General features: G+C 48.3%; 1 protein-coding gene across 1 annotated transcript; it reads right to left on the reverse strand.

The window, feature by feature from the left end:
- Window positions 1–243: 243 nt before the first annotated feature.
- Window positions 244–15,462, reverse strand: fastk (Fas-activated serine/threonine kinase). The gene is made up of 12 exons (XM_078287443.1): window positions 15,321–15,462; window positions 12,908–13,760; window positions 12,283–12,598; window positions 10,948–11,135; window positions 8,948–9,096; window positions 8,435–8,651; window positions 6,720–6,879; window positions 6,280–6,371; window positions 3,875–4,304; window positions 3,622–3,840; window positions 2,747–2,861; window positions 244–1,021 (listed from the first exon to the last, which is right to left on the reverse strand). Exons 2-12 carry the CDS (start codon window positions 13,731–13,733, stop codon window positions 935–937), a joined length of 2,799 nt encoding a protein of 932 aa, XP_078143569.1. The 5' UTR covers window positions 13,734–13,760; window positions 15,321–15,462; the 3' UTR covers window positions 244–934.
- Window positions 15,463–15,529: the final 67 nt, after the last annotated feature.

The following is a 15,529-nucleotide window of genomic DNA, read 5'->3' on the forward strand; positions in this document are numbered from 1 at the left end:
CAGGCCAGAACATCTTCATCCTCCTCCTCCTCCTCCTCCTGTCCACAGTGTGCTGATATTATAAAACACCCCCCCCCCAGGATAGAAACAGTTGTGGTCCCCCCCCCACCCCCTCGCCCCCCCCACCGCCCCCCACCGCAACACAAAGTCCCACACATGCATTACCACTGTTAACCAAACAATATAAAAAGCACCCCCCCCCCACCCCCCCCAGCCTGACAGTCAGATCAACATGAAGCCAGACAGGCAGGAAACGCATCATCACCAGACACCAGCTGTTTCCTGCTTTATCATTACAGTCTTTAGAGTTTTATACCTGCCAACAGAGAACTGTTAGTTAATAAAGTGTAAATCTGTAAAGCAGCTGAGTCAGCTTGTTGTGGTGTGGCTGTAGATCCATTCAGTAACGTTCTCAGTAAAAGTGAATAGTGTGATAAGGTGGATTTGGTTACTGTGACACAGTAAACTGTCTTGTCTTTAGCCCTAGTCTCTACTCCAAAGCTAGCTAGTTAGCTAACTAGCCAGCAAAGACACTGATGTTAATGTTAGCATGCTAACGTTAGCTGCTACTAGATAGCCTCTCTAGAATAAATCTCTGCTTACCTGCAGACTAACTAACTTCCTCAGGTTTGCCTGGTGTCTGGTGGTCGTTTCCCAGCCTGACCCCTGGCCTCTGACCCGTCTGGTCCAGGTTGACCCTGAGGTCAGACGGTCAGCAGCAGGAGCGGCGCTGCTGTCGCTGAAAAACCACATGACCTTTGAACTCAGTTAAACTTCATCATGTCTTCCTTCCTGACAGCAGCGCTGCAGCTGCGGCCGGGCCGAGCGCCGCGCTACGCTACGCTAACAAACCGCTCGCCGACCTCTGACCTCTGACCGGATTCAAACCGCCGACAGCACACACACTCTCACACACTCTGGCGGCGCTCTGCCGTCATAACGGGACGTCCAGCAGCTTCTGGTGCAGGTACTGCTTCACCTCCTCGATGCCGTTCAGCTTCTCCAGCTCGTGGTACGGCAGCTGAGGACCAGAGAGAGGCCAGGGCAGCGTTAGATGACATCACAGCAGACTGTATTACAGCTCAGTGTAGCTCTGGTAGAGTCTTGGGTCGTGTCTCTTCCTCCATGATAAAACCCCCAAATCAGTGACTCTGTGATCTGTTGCTCTGGTAGAGCAGACTGGAGAACTGAACAGTCTGAAAATCACTTCTAGCTTCTAGGAACGCCGACACAGCAGATTCTGACAAGATATAAAACACTAGTCCTGCTGCTGAATTGTTTTAAGTGAATCTCTTTCTTTATGTTTATTAACCCTTTCAGTCTGAACAAGTGGAACGCTGAAATCCAGTCGGAGGAAACTTATGATGGAACAAAGAAAATAAAACGTTTATCAATAATTGTAAATAGGCAAAAAAAACAGACTCGTTTTTTAGATATTGTCAGAATCTATGGCAAGCTGTAGTAACATTAAATGGTTGTGCTTGACTACCATAATTACATTACAGATATCTACAAATACAATGACTAGTCATAATTATAATATGGCCAGTCAGAATGGTAATTAAAGATATCTCGAATTAGAGTTTGAGTCAAAATATCTTTTAAGAGATCTATAATGACATCACAGATATCTTCAACTGACGCGTCACACAGACTGAATGATAACCGGACATCTGTATTTCTGTTTTGACTGGTCAAAATGATATTTTCAGATCTCTCAGAGCTGTGACTGGTCAGCTCGGTTGTGCGTCAGGTGTCTGATCGAGGCTTCGCGGTGAAGCCGGTGTGACGCTGAACTCTGCACGCCGCCGGGAGCCGCTGTCCGGTCTCACAGTTCAACCATGTGAGGAGAACTGCTGTTTTATAATGTGAAGTACATCAGCAGGTCTGCATGTCTACCTTCTACCTGCCATCCCCCTCTCATCCCAGACAGGTGAGGGTCACCTGCATGACCTTCACTCTGTCAACCAAAAACAGCCCAAAATGTGTGTTAAAAGGATTTGACTGTAGGAACCAGAACCAGAATCACAGTTCTAGGGGGATCATTACTCAGACCTGCAGAGGTAATTCACATTATGAAAGAGCAATTCTCCTCACAAATCGTTAAAATGTCAGACAGTTTCCCCTTTCCACTGGGACAGCGTGCCTTAGTGACACGTCTTTTTGATATCGTTGCATCGTTGCATTTTGACGAGTCAGGATGATAATTCAAGATATCTCCAAAATAAGATCTGTCTAGTCAAAATTCCTTTCAAGATATCCATAACTTGTTTGTAGATATCTTAAAAAGGACTTCTGACTCGTAAGAACTTCAATTTGAGACAGTTTTGACTCGTCATAACTCCAGTTCAAGATATCTACAATTGTATTTTGACTAGCCAGGTCTTAGTTTCAGATATCAAAAAAGATCATTTAGATATCTTTAATTATGAGAATTAAAGATATCTTTAACTGAAATTATGACTAGTCAGAACTAAAGTGAAGATATGACTTGGCATAATTTCAATGGAGATATCTGGAATTCACATTTCAGATAGTCAAAACTGACTTGTAGATATCTTTAATTGGAGATTCCATGCAACTAAATGGCAAAAATAACTTCAGTCTTACTAGTCCAAATGTAATTATATTAAAATTAAATTAGCATTTTAACTAGTCGTTAATGAATTACAGATATGCAATGAGAATCCGGTCAGGCTAATAAATGTTACAGCGGCTCGCCGTACAGAACCGGCTGTCAGCTGACCTGCAGGATGACGTATCCCAGCAGCCTCAGGTGGCGGTCCCTCATCGCCCGGGAGCCAACCAGAACCTCCGAGTTGTGACAGTAATGCCACTTATCATTCACCGACATGATGATCCTGAGAGAGAGAGCTCAGGTTACTACACACACACACACACACACAACCAACACACACACACCTCTCCTGTACAGATGAGGTCATCTGCAGTCTGTTGTATTTCTATTCTTTCACGTTTAAATAATTTGCATTCCTCAATTTTTTTTTAAGAACTTTTCACTTATTTCATGCTGCAGATATTTATTTTTTTGTATATTTTTAGATCATATGTTTTCTCATTTATTTCTGTTTGTCTCAGTTTGTTTTACTGCAGTTATCATGCTGAGACAGACAGACAGGCAGAGAGGCAGACAGACAGGCAGAGAGGCAGACAGACAGGCAGAGAGGCAGACAGACAGGCAGACAGACAGAGAGACAGGCAGAGAGGCAGAGAGGCAGACAGACAGAGAGACAGACAGACAGACAGGCAGAGAGGCAGACAGACAGGCAGACAGACAGACAGACAGGCAGAGAGGCAGACAGACAGGCAGACAGAGAGGCAGACAGACAGGCAGACAGACAGACAGACAGGCAGAGAGAGAGGCAGACAGACAGGCAGAGAGGCAGACAGACAGGCAGAGAGGCAGACAGACAGGCAGACAGACAGACAGGCAGAGAGGCAGACAGACAGGCAGACAGAGAGGCAGACAGACAGAGAGGCAGACAGACAGGCAGACAGACAGACAGACAGAGAGGCAGGCAGACAGACAGGCAGGCAGACAGACAGGCAGGCAGACAGACAGGCAGGCAGACAGACAGACAGACAGACAGACAGACAGACCTCCTGATCTGTCTCTGGTCAGTTGTGTTGTCGGTGTCTGGTCGGTCGGGGGGGTGGAGCTGCCCCCCGTCGGCCCCGCCCCCCTCGGTGTAGGACACGCCCTCGTAGAAACCCGGCAGCTCGCAGTTCGTCCCCTGGGCGCCGGGCGGCCCCGCCCCCGCCTCGTCCTCCAGGATCTTCCCTATGGAGAACTGGAAGAGGGCGTCCGGGGCGGCGGCCCCCCCCCGGCCCCGCCCCCGGCCCCGCCCCCTGGGCCCCGGGCTGGGCGGGGCCGTCGGAGGGCGGGCTGCTGAGCGTGGAGCTGTCCTGGCTCTCCAGAGAATGCTCCTTGGCGAGGCCGGAGTAATACTCTGCGGCAGGGACGTAGTAGGGGCCGTAGTCCAGAGGGCCCCCCCCGTTGGCCCCCGGCCGGGGCCCCGGGCCCCCCGGGGCGCCGCGGGCGTGGTGGGGGAGGGAGGCCCCGCCCCCCGCCTCGCCCGCCTGCCGCTGCTCCGAACCTTCCTCCAGCGCCACGAAGGGAGAGAACTTCTGGAAGTCGGAGGTGAGGGTCGCCACGGTAACCGTCCCGTCGGCGGGTTTGGACGCCGCGGCGACGCAGGATGGAGGGACGACGCTCAGAGACAGACCGGCTCCGGTCCGGATGGGCAGAACCCGACCGGAACCGTCCATCCACAACACAAAGTCTGGAGACGACAAGAAGGCAGACGGTTCAGATTACTGTGTTCTGATTATTATACGTGTCATATATTCAGATTACTGTGTTCAGATTATTATACGTGTCATATATTCAGATTACTGTGTTCTGATTATTATACGTGTCATATATTCAGATTACTGTGTTCTGATTATTATACGTGTCATATATTCAGATTACTGTGTTCAGATTATTATACGTGTCATATATTCAGATTACTGTGTTCTGATTATTATACGTGTCATATATTCAGATTACTGTGTTCAGATTATTATACGTGTCATATATTCAGATTACTGTGTTCTGATTATTATACGTGTCATATATTCAGATTACTGTGTTCAGATTATTATACGTGTCATATATTCAGATTACTGTGTTCAGATTATTATACGTGTCATATATTCAGATTACTGTGTTCTGATTATTATACGTGTCATATATTCAGATTACTGTGTTCAGATTATTATACGTGTCATATATTCAGATTACTGTGTTCTGATTATTATACGTGTCATATATTCAGATTACTGTGTTCAGATTATTATACGTGTCATATATTCAGATTACTGTGTTCAGATTATTATACATGGGTCATATATTCAGTAGGGATGCACCGATCTGTATTTTTGGAGCCGATACCGGTTGCCGATATTCTGCCAGCGATATCGGCCGATACCCTGCTGACACCGATTTTGTGTGTGTGTGTGTGTGTGTGTGTGTGTGTGGGGGGGGGGGGGGTCGTTAGAGGAGAATATAATTTTGTTTTCCCTAAATTATTGGGGACAGGTCGAACATAAAGTTGCCTGAGATCCTGCTGACGAGCCGCCGTGGCAACAAACATTCTGTTTTGCAGATTACTGGAGACAATATTCATCTTAGGCTAATTGCCAAATAAATAGGCAGCAAAATATTTAGAAGCAGGCTAAAACTTCCTGGGAGTTGTTATCGTATTTAAAGTTTGTTTCAAATGAAGAGCAAATCCTCCGCCCGGCTGCTCTGTTGATACGGCAAACCCCTGATCCAGTCCGAGAGCCTGCTGTAGCCTGCTGTTACTGTCCATGAAGACTGAGCCGTTTTAATAACCAAGAAGCCCAAAACAATATGAAATCTAGAAGCAAAAACGAACGGTGAATTGACAACGCCTCCACATCTCCGCAGTCGGTTTCTCTTTTCATGGAGGATCTGCGAGGCGTTTCTGAACAAGCGCTCTCTCCACACAGAACGGTCATATTTGTGCCGACCAATTATTACGGTAGGACAGGCTATTGTAGGAATAATTCACCCAAAAATGAAAATTCGGTCATTAGGCTTCTCACCCCGATGACAGTCGAAACAACATGTCCACATAACAAGGCGTCTAGTTTAGAGTTCCAAAAGCGAGCACGAAAGTGCAGCCGCCGCGGCACGGTCCGAGCCTCCTGAATCCAAACGAGTCGGGTCAAAAAGTCCAGGATGTACCTCGTTGTCTCTCAGACTTCAGTCTGCAGAGACCTGCCGCTCCTGCCGCCTTCACCCGCCGCAGGTAAACTCCTGCTTCCAACTCTCCGAGTCATGAATACAACTTGGAGCCAATGTTAATTCAAGTACTTTTTTTCTGCCCGAAATTAGCATGAGCGTCCTGCGACTGTAGAACAAGTCACTGTGCATCTGAACTCTGCTGAGCTGCATGTTTATATTACATTATACATGTTATATATTCAGATTACCACGTTCAGAATATTGTACTCAGTACAGTACCTGTGTAGTATTCAGTATACACTACCTGTGTAGTATTCAGTATACAGTACCTGTGTAGTATTCAGTATACAGTACCTGTGTAGTATTCAGTATACACTACCTGTGTAGTATTCAGTATACACTACCTGTGTACCTGTGTAGTATTCAGTATACAGTACCTGTGTACCTGTGTAGTATTCAGTATACACTACCTGTGTACCTGTGTAGTATTCAGTATACACTACCTGTGTAGTATCCTGGAGCGAGTACTTCGTCCTGTTTGTAGTTCTGTTCTCCCACCAGCTGTCTGAGAGCTTCGGCCACCAGACCTTTATAACTGACAAACACCAGAAGAACCAGGAGAACCAGTAAGAACCAGGAGAACCAGTAAGAACCAGTGAGAACCAGGAGAACCAGTAAGAACCAGTGTGAACCAGTTACACACAATAACTCATAACATCATTAATTTGGTGTTATTTCAACACACTGCAGTGCAGCCTGGGGAACTGATAAAGCTGATGTTGATATTTGTGGACTTAAAAATCACTTATTGCAGCTTTAAAGCTTCTGATATTTTGTGTCAATATTCAATATCTTTCAAGCTGACCATTAATAATTAAACTATTCAGTGTTTCTCCAGAACTTTCTGTGTGTGTGTGTGTGTGTGTGTGTGTGTGTGTGTTACCTGTACTTGCGGTTGACCTCGTCGGCGGTCAGAGCGTGGTCGAACATCAGCACCTTGTGCGCCTCCTGCAGCCGCGGCCCGCTGTATTCCCGGAACTCCAGCTCCACCGCCGCGTCCAGCAGGGAGAGGTACCGCCGCACGATCAGGGCGTACGGGCTGTCTGCACACACACACACACACACGACACTGTTTCAACCTCTGTCTGCACACACACACACACACACGACACTGTTTCAACCTCCATCTGCACACACACACACACAACACACTGTTTCAACCTCCGTCTGCACACACACACACACAACACACTGTTTCAACCTCCATCTGCACACACACACACACACACACACGACACACTGTTTCAACCTCCATCTGCACACACACACACACACAACACACTGTTTCAACCTCCGTCTGCACACACACACACACAACACACTGTTTCAACCTCCATCTGCACACACACACACACACACACTGTTTCAACCTCCATCTGCACACACACACACACACACACACTGTTTCAACCTCCATCTGCACACACACACACACACACACTGTTTCAACCTCCATCTGCACACACACACACACACACGACATCACTGTTGATTACTGTCAACACGCTGCTTCACTACTGAGGCTGGGAACCAGGAGGGGCGACTGTCAGGGTGTCAACAATCAAACAGTTCAATCAATCAATCAATCAAAACCAATCAATCACAACATGAAACCTGCAGTAGCAGCTCCTCCCTGTTTCCATGGAAACAGTGAAAGTGAGCAGAGAGCCATTTACTCACTTTACTGCAACTGAGGAGCTTTTCTGAGTATTATCAGAGTAAAGTCAGTAATGTGACTTTTCCTTCAGTCCATTTTAAATCCATCCATCACAGAACAGATTGTGTCTCTCCATCAGCAACAGAAACTGGATCAACAGAAACTGGACCAACAGAAACTGGATCAACAGAAACTGGATCAACAGAAACTGGACCAACAGAAACTGGATCAACAGAAACTGGATCAACAGAAACTGGATCAACAGAAACTGGACCAACAGAAACTGGATCAACAGAAACTGGATCAACAGAAACTGGATCAACAGAAACTGGACCAACAGAAACTGGATCAACAGAAACTGGACCAACAGAAACTGGACCAACAGAAACTGGATCAACAGAAACTGGACCAACAGAAACTGGACCAACAGAAACTGGATCAACAGAAACTGGATCAACAGAAACTGGATCAACAGAAACTGACAAACTGTGGATCCATTCACAGTGAGAAGAGGAATCTGACTTTACTTTGTTTCTGCACTTTATTTTGTCGTTTCTAATGTTTCCAGTGAAAAGAATCTAGTTTGAACTCTGACCTCTGGACATTTTAAATCAGACACTTTTTACTTTTACTGAAGGAGATTTTCCCACCAGTACTTTTACTTCTACTTCAGTAAAATATCAGTAAAGTAACAGTACTTTACTGCAGTAGGACACTCTACTCGTTCCACCTCTGGTATTAACACTTGGAAACGAGCTGAAGGCTCAGTGACACTGAGCACACTGACATTTCCCTTCTCTCTGATGTTAATTCTGACTGTTTCTACCTGCCGCTCCACCATTAAAGATATTTTTAAACCCGTTTTGCCGAACCTCTCGGGCTCCTTCGCTCCCGTTCCATCCCAAAAAGCAGAGAAGAAGAAGTGTGTGCGCGTTACTAACTGGTGACGTTGCTGATGAAGGCGGAGGAGAAGACGCGGTGCAGCACCAGGCCGGGGAAGTGTCCCAGCTGGAACAGAGACATGAGGATGTTGACGGTGGCCAGCGGGGAGCTGAGCGCCTTCAGCTCCACCGCCTCCTCCAGCCGGGAGAAGAACTGACGCTCGCCGGCCGGGCGGTAGCTCATCCTGCTGAAGGGGAACACCAGCTTCTGGATCACCTGCAGCACAGAGGCACAGTCACACCACAGCCACCCTGCTGGCAATGTACGGATGAAAGTATGCAAATCTGTGAATTCCAGCATGCAGTTAGCTGGATATATCATCATCATCATCATCATCATCATCATCATCATCATGCAGACTTGTGGTGAATCTGATCCAAATGTCTCAGCTTCAGCTCTTCCCATAGACAGCCACTGTAATATTGATCAATTCTACAATCAAGCTGTAATCAGTCAAGCTGCATCATATCAGAGCGGAGCAGATCGGTTCAACGGCGGAGGTCAAAGGTCACCTTGCTGTCCAGGTACTCTGCCTTCTTCACCAGGAAGTCGGCGATGGCGTCCAGCAGGCGCGTCTCTCTGAGGCGGTGCCGCGCCACGTACTTCGCTATCAGAGCCATGGTGTAGGGAGTGATGCTGTCCAGCTTCTTCGGCAACTCCTCTGTCAGGGCAACGGGCAACACGGCAACAACAGGTCAGCACGGCAACAACAGGTCAGCACGGCAACAACAGGTCAGCACGGCAACAACAGGTCAGCACGGCAACAACAGGTCAACACAGCAACAACAGGTCAGCACGGCAACAACAGGTCAACACGGCAACAACAGGTCAGCACGGCAACAACAGGTCAACACGGCAACAACAGGTCAGCACGGCAACAACAGGTCAACACGGCAACAACAGGTCAGCACGGCAACAACAGGTCAACACGGCAACAACAGGTCAGCACGGCAACAACAGGTCAGCACGGCAACAACAGGTCAGCACGGCAACAACAGGTCAGCACGGCAACAACAGGTCAGCACGGCAACAACAGGTCAGCACGGCAACAACAGGTCAACACAGTCAACACAGTCAACAAGTCTTAGGTCAACAAGTTAACACAGTCAACAAGTCTTAGGTCAACAAGTCAACACAGTCAACACGGCAACAACAGGTCAACACAGTCAACACAGTCAACAAGTCTTAGGTCAACAGGTCAACACAGTCAACAAGTCTTAGATCAACAGGTCAACACAGTCAACAAGTCTTAGGTCAACAGGTCAACACAGTCAACAAGTCTTAGATCAACAGGTCAACACAGTCAACAAGTCTTAGGTCAACAAGTCAACACAGTAAACACGGCAACAACAGGTCAACACAGTCAACACAGTCAACAAGTCTTAGGTCAACAGGTCAACACAGTCAACAAGTCTTAGATCAACAGGTCAACACAGTCAACAAGTCAACACAGTCAACAGGTCAACACAGTCAACAAGTCAACACAGTCAACAGGTCAACACAGTCAACAAGTCTTAGATCAACAGGTCAACACAGTCAACAAGTCAACACAGTCAACAAGTCAACACAGTCAACAGGTCAACACAGTCAACAGGTCAACACAGTCAACACAGTCAACAAGTCAACAAGTCAACACAGTCAACAGGTCAACACAGTCAACAGGTCAACAAGTCAACACAGTCAACAGGTCAACAAGTCAACACAGTCAACAGGTCAACACAGTCAACAGGTCAACACAGTCAACAGGTCAACAAGTCAACACAGTCAACAGGTCAACAAGTCAACACAGTCAACAGGTCAACAAATCAACACAGTCAACAGGTCAACACAGTCAACAGGTCAACACAGTCAACACAGTCAACAAGTCAACAAGTCAACACAGTCAACAGGTCAACACAGTCAACAAGTCAACACAGTCAACAGGTCAACAAGTCAACACAGTCAACAGGTCAACAAGTCAACACAGTCAACAGGTCAACACAGTCAACACAGTCAACACAGTCAACACAGTCAACAGGTCAACACAGTCAACAGGTCAACACAGTCAACAGGTCAACAAGTCAACACAGTCAACAGGTCAACAAGTCAACACAGTCAACAGGTCAACACAGTCAACAAGTCAACACAGTCAACAGGTCAACAAGTCAACACAGTCAACAGGTCAACACAGTCAACAAGTCAACACAGTCAACAGGTCAACAAGTCAACACAGTCAACAGGTCAACAAGTCAACACAGTCAACAGGTCAACACAGTCAACAGGTCAACACAGTCAACAGGTCAACAGGTCAACACAGTCAACAAGTCAACACAGTCAAAAGGTCAACAAGTCAACAAATTTTATAGCACTTGTTAACTTAAAAAAAAGTGTCATGTAAAACAATTACTACTATTGTTATTATTATTATTATTATTATATTGACTAATTTCATGGATGTCATGATTGTTTTTGTCTGATTTATCAGCTGTGCGTGACATGATGATGTCATGATGATGTCATCAGCGTGTCGGACCTGCCAGGCTGCCGATGAACCTCTCCTGTCTGTTCTGGTAGAAGAGGTGTGAGCTGAAGATGAGCTCCAGACTCTTGTTGCTCGCCTCGCGGGCGCACGCTGCCAGCATCTCGTCCAGCAGCGCCATCTCCTGGTCACGCACGCCGCTGACGCTGGCCAGCGTGTGTTTCACCAGCCGCAAGATCTTCCTGCGGCGAGGAAACACGAAGAAGAGTCAGAGTCGCTTTCACCAGACAGAAGAAGAAATGACCAGGAGCTAGGACGCTGTCGGGGCGACAGCCAGGGTTTATCCCCGAAATCCCCCAAGGCCCCATTAAGTCAAATGTAATAAAAAGCTATTCAATAATCACACAGTAAGACTCCAGGGTTCATCTTCCCAAGTATGTTGGTTGTATGTCCCAACTATTTTTATTTTGCCAAATAATACAATTTTTCCTTCTGGGCTAATCTTCATAATAATAACGCTTGCATGCCGTAACTATTTTTCTATCACAAATTAATAAAGTTAACCAGTTAATTATATTATTATTACTCCTAAAGACTCCAAAATGAATGGATATAATCCTCTAGGGATTGTCTCCCCAATAATAAAGGGTATGTACCTTAACTATTTTTTTAACACTCAATAATAAATTTAACTAATTAACTAATTTATTCATAATAATCATAGAAAGTTCAAACTTCATACAAATCTCCATAATTGTCTGAACAATTCTGTTGACAAATTTCAATACAATATAATGCACCATTGGTGAGATATGGGTCCAAATAGCATGAACATGAATTTAATCAGTTAATTAATAATAGTTATAATAATCCTAAACACATCAAAATCAATAGAGTTCTTCCTCTAGGGGTCATCAATGTCCATACCAAATTTGAAAAGATTTTTATGAAAACTGTTCAAGTTATCGCGTTCACATGGAGGATCTGCGGCGGTCGGGGTGAATCCATAATATATATAGATATAATGAGAACCACAGTGTGAAGACTAACATCTAATGGTTAAAACATGCTGCTGAAATGGCCATCTGCTATTGGCTGGTCTTTGGTGCCAGGTGATGATGTCACCACCTGTTGTACTCTATAAAAGTTGATATCAACACCTGGCACCAAAGACCAGCCAACAGCAGATGGACATTTCAGTAGCATGTTTTTACCATTAGATGTCAGGCTTCACACAGATTTGGGTTTGGAGTTCAGTTCGTCTTTAAAAGGAGAGTATGGAACTAAATGAGGCTCTAGATTCAACAAATACTCAACAGATATTGATCAGATATTGAAAACATATTGAACACCAGTATCTGATGAGGAAACTTTGCCTCCCTGTCCTACCTGTTAGCCAGCAGCTGTTCTGGATTAGGAGGTGTGTTGGCGGCGGCGGCCCCGGCGGCGGCGTCCTGCGGCTGCAGCAAACGCCACTTGAGCCGGTAGTAGGACAGCAGCAGGAAGAGCGTCTGCGGGTGGCGCTCTCGCTCCAGGTTCTTCTCCAGGCCGGCCAGGCAGGCCTCGGTCAGCGGGTGCTGGCTGCCGGGGTGAAGCTTCATGCTGGAGCTGAACACCATGGACACGTCCTTCTGGTTGAACTGGCCCAGTCTGGACTGAGACTCCGCCTCCAGCACCTGAACCACCTGGGAGTCACTGGGAAGACCTGGAGACCGAGGGAGCAGAGGTCAACCGCAGATCCAGCAACTGACAGCGGGTCAGTGAGTCTGGATGTTAACTGACCGTCCAGAGTCCGGCTGGTTTTTTGTCTCATCAGGGAACCGACTAGAAAACCAGCAGGAGTCTGGACTGGTTCTGCTGCGGAGCCAGCAGGGGGCGCTGCGCCCTCTGCTGCGGGGCCAGCAGGGGGCGCTGCGCCCTCTGCTGCGGGGCCAGCAGGGGGCGCTGCGCCCTCTGCTGTGTCTCCAGCAGTAAACACTTCAATATGAAGCTGCAGCTGAGCGGTGTGACTCACCCAGCGCCGCCACGGCGTACAGACAGTTGACGATGCTGAAGTTGTCGAACTTGGCACAGTCTCTGACGATGGCGTCGCACAGCGTCTGGAAGTCCTGATGCTCCAGAACCTGTCGCCCTTCGTTCTCCTCTCCTCCTCCTCCTCCTCCGGCGGCGGCGGCCACGCTGCCGTCTGCGGGCGGCGGCCCGGCCTGCAGCAGCTGGCCGATCTTCTGCAGGGCGACGGGGTAGTGGTTGTGGGAGATCTTGCCGGGGTTCTGGGTGACCCAGCGCAGAACCTCGTCGGGCCGCCGCGAGCGTTCGATCAGACGCTTCATGGTGAAGAAAGTGTCGTAGCTCATCTTCTCGTGGATGAAGTTCCACGTCTTCTTCTTGCTGCCGGCGGCTCCGCCGGCGAGGGCGCCGCCGTACGCGTGCAGGTGGGCATGGTGCTGGTAGTGGGGGTGGGGGGGCAGAGGGGGTGGGGGCGGGGCCAGGTGGGTGGGCTGCGGGTGGGGGTGGGGGTGGGGGTGGTAGTGGTGGTGGCCGTGGTAGTGCGGCCCCCGGTGGGCGTCGGCTCGGCCCTGGTAGAGCGGGTAGGCGGGGGGAGGCGGGGCCTGGTGGGGGTGGTGGGGGAGGTGGGGGTGGGCGGTCTCCAGCACGGCCAGCCCCGCCCTTCGCCCCGGCTTACCCCCTCCTCCCGCTCCTCCTCCGGCTCCTCCTCCCCCCCCCGCGGCGCTGTAGAGGCGGGTGGCGTACATGATGACGGACAGACAGGCGGGGTGGGAGGGGCAGGGAGGGAGGCGGGGTCGGCTCAGGAGGCGCCACCCAGAGGAGAAACACAGCATAGTCCAACACCCAACAACACACTACTCCTACAGGAGGGGGGGGGAGAGGAGGAGAGGAGAAACCAGAAAAGTGTTAGTTGTCTCTTGGTGTTTGGTTTGGGTTTCCAACATGTTGCAGGTTTGCAACAACTGTCCAATAAATGAGCTACTTGTGAGTCATGTGACTCGGTTGGCTGTAACTGGTCAGTGTGAAGCTAAACCGACCAAATACAAAAATACAACAGAGGAAACTTTTCCACTCTGGTACAGACTGAAGCTACAACATTAGATCCATATAGCAGCTGACTGACTGAAGCTACAACATTAGATCCATATAGCAGCTGACTGACTGAAGTTACAACATTAGATCCATATAGCAGCTGACTGACTGAAGCTACAACATTAGATCCATATAGCAGCTGACTGACTGAAGCTACAACATTAGATCCATATAGCAGCTGACTGACTGAAGTTACAACATTAGATCCATATAGCAGCTGACTGACTGAAGTTACAACATTAGATCCATATAGCAGCTGACTGACTGAAGCTACAACATTAGATCCATATAGCAGCTGACTGACTGAAGTTACAACATTAGATCCATATAGCAGCTGACTGACTGAAGCTACAACATTAGATCCATATAGCAGCTGACTGACAGGCTGAAGCAGGCAGGAGCCAGGCACTAACGCTGCCGGGTCGAGGGTTTGATTCCCTGTGGATCTTACTGTACAGACTGACTGAACACTTTAACACCAAGCCAGGCTGTCAGGTCAGACTGCTGGCTGAAAGGTGAAAGGTGAAAGGTGAAAGGTGAAAGGTTTCCCTGACAGTGACAGCAGAGCAGAACACACAGCAGCAGCACAAACTGTCTAACTAACAGTGTAAAATGTGCAGCAGGCTTCAGTCTGTCAGTCTGTCTGTTAGTCTGTCAGTAGTTGCCAGGCTAGGCGTTGGCTGCTCCTGTTAGCATTAGCAGCTAGCAGCTCAACACAACCCGCCGTTCCTCTCCTACATAAATCACCACACGTATCAAACATAGCGATGTCATTTCTCCATTAATATTTTAAATTTACATTTTTGGTTCCAGTCCAGGGTTTCCAGCTAGCAGCTAGCTGCCTGCTAACCTGACTGTAGCTAGCTGTCTGTTAGCCGGGCCAGCTAACGCCCGTCCAGCTGATTTATCTCTCGACAGTCAATCCCAGTGTTTTCTGCAGTGACAGCTGCTGGTCTGGACTCTTTATACAAACTACCATCAGAAATTATTCAGTCAGCTGTTTATCTGAAGGAAATCTTGTCGTTCAGCCACTGAAAGTAAAGCTAAGCTAAAGTAAGCTAGCTGTGATGGGCCTCAGCGGGCTGTCAGCTCTGATTTACAAAACATCTGACAGGCTGACAGCTCACAGAACAGCGAAGTAACCGGAGCAGAAGCTGCTGCTTATCGCAGGTAAAGACTGAAGAGACGGGGAGCAGCGGTGTGTCTGCTGCCCGGCGGCGGGCAGGGCGGCCGACTGCTTCACCTGCTCCACCTGCCCGGTTCAACTGGTTGAACTGGTTAAACTGGTTAATCCGGTTAGCAGCAGGTCAGCAGTCGGGCTGGTTTACCTCATCGCTCTGTCGCCTCGGTATCTTCCGCTCTGCTGAAAGAACAAACGGGACTTTCTGTTTATTTGCTGGTTAAAGTCTCAGCGGTCAGTCCGGCCCGGCGCAGCCGCTGCACTCCTACACAGACCCGGCCGACGCCATCTTGCTCTTCCCGGCATGCAGTGCACTTCTTCTTCTGCGGCCTATCCACGGCGGAGGAATCCTGCTGC

Source organism: Centroberyx gerrardi, chromosome 13 (genome assembly GCF_048128805.1).
Source record: "Centroberyx gerrardi isolate f3 chromosome 13, fCenGer3.hap1.cur.20231027, whole genome shotgun sequence".
Classification (NCBI taxonomy): Eukaryota; Metazoa; Chordata; class Actinopteri; order Beryciformes; family Berycidae; genus Centroberyx; species Centroberyx gerrardi.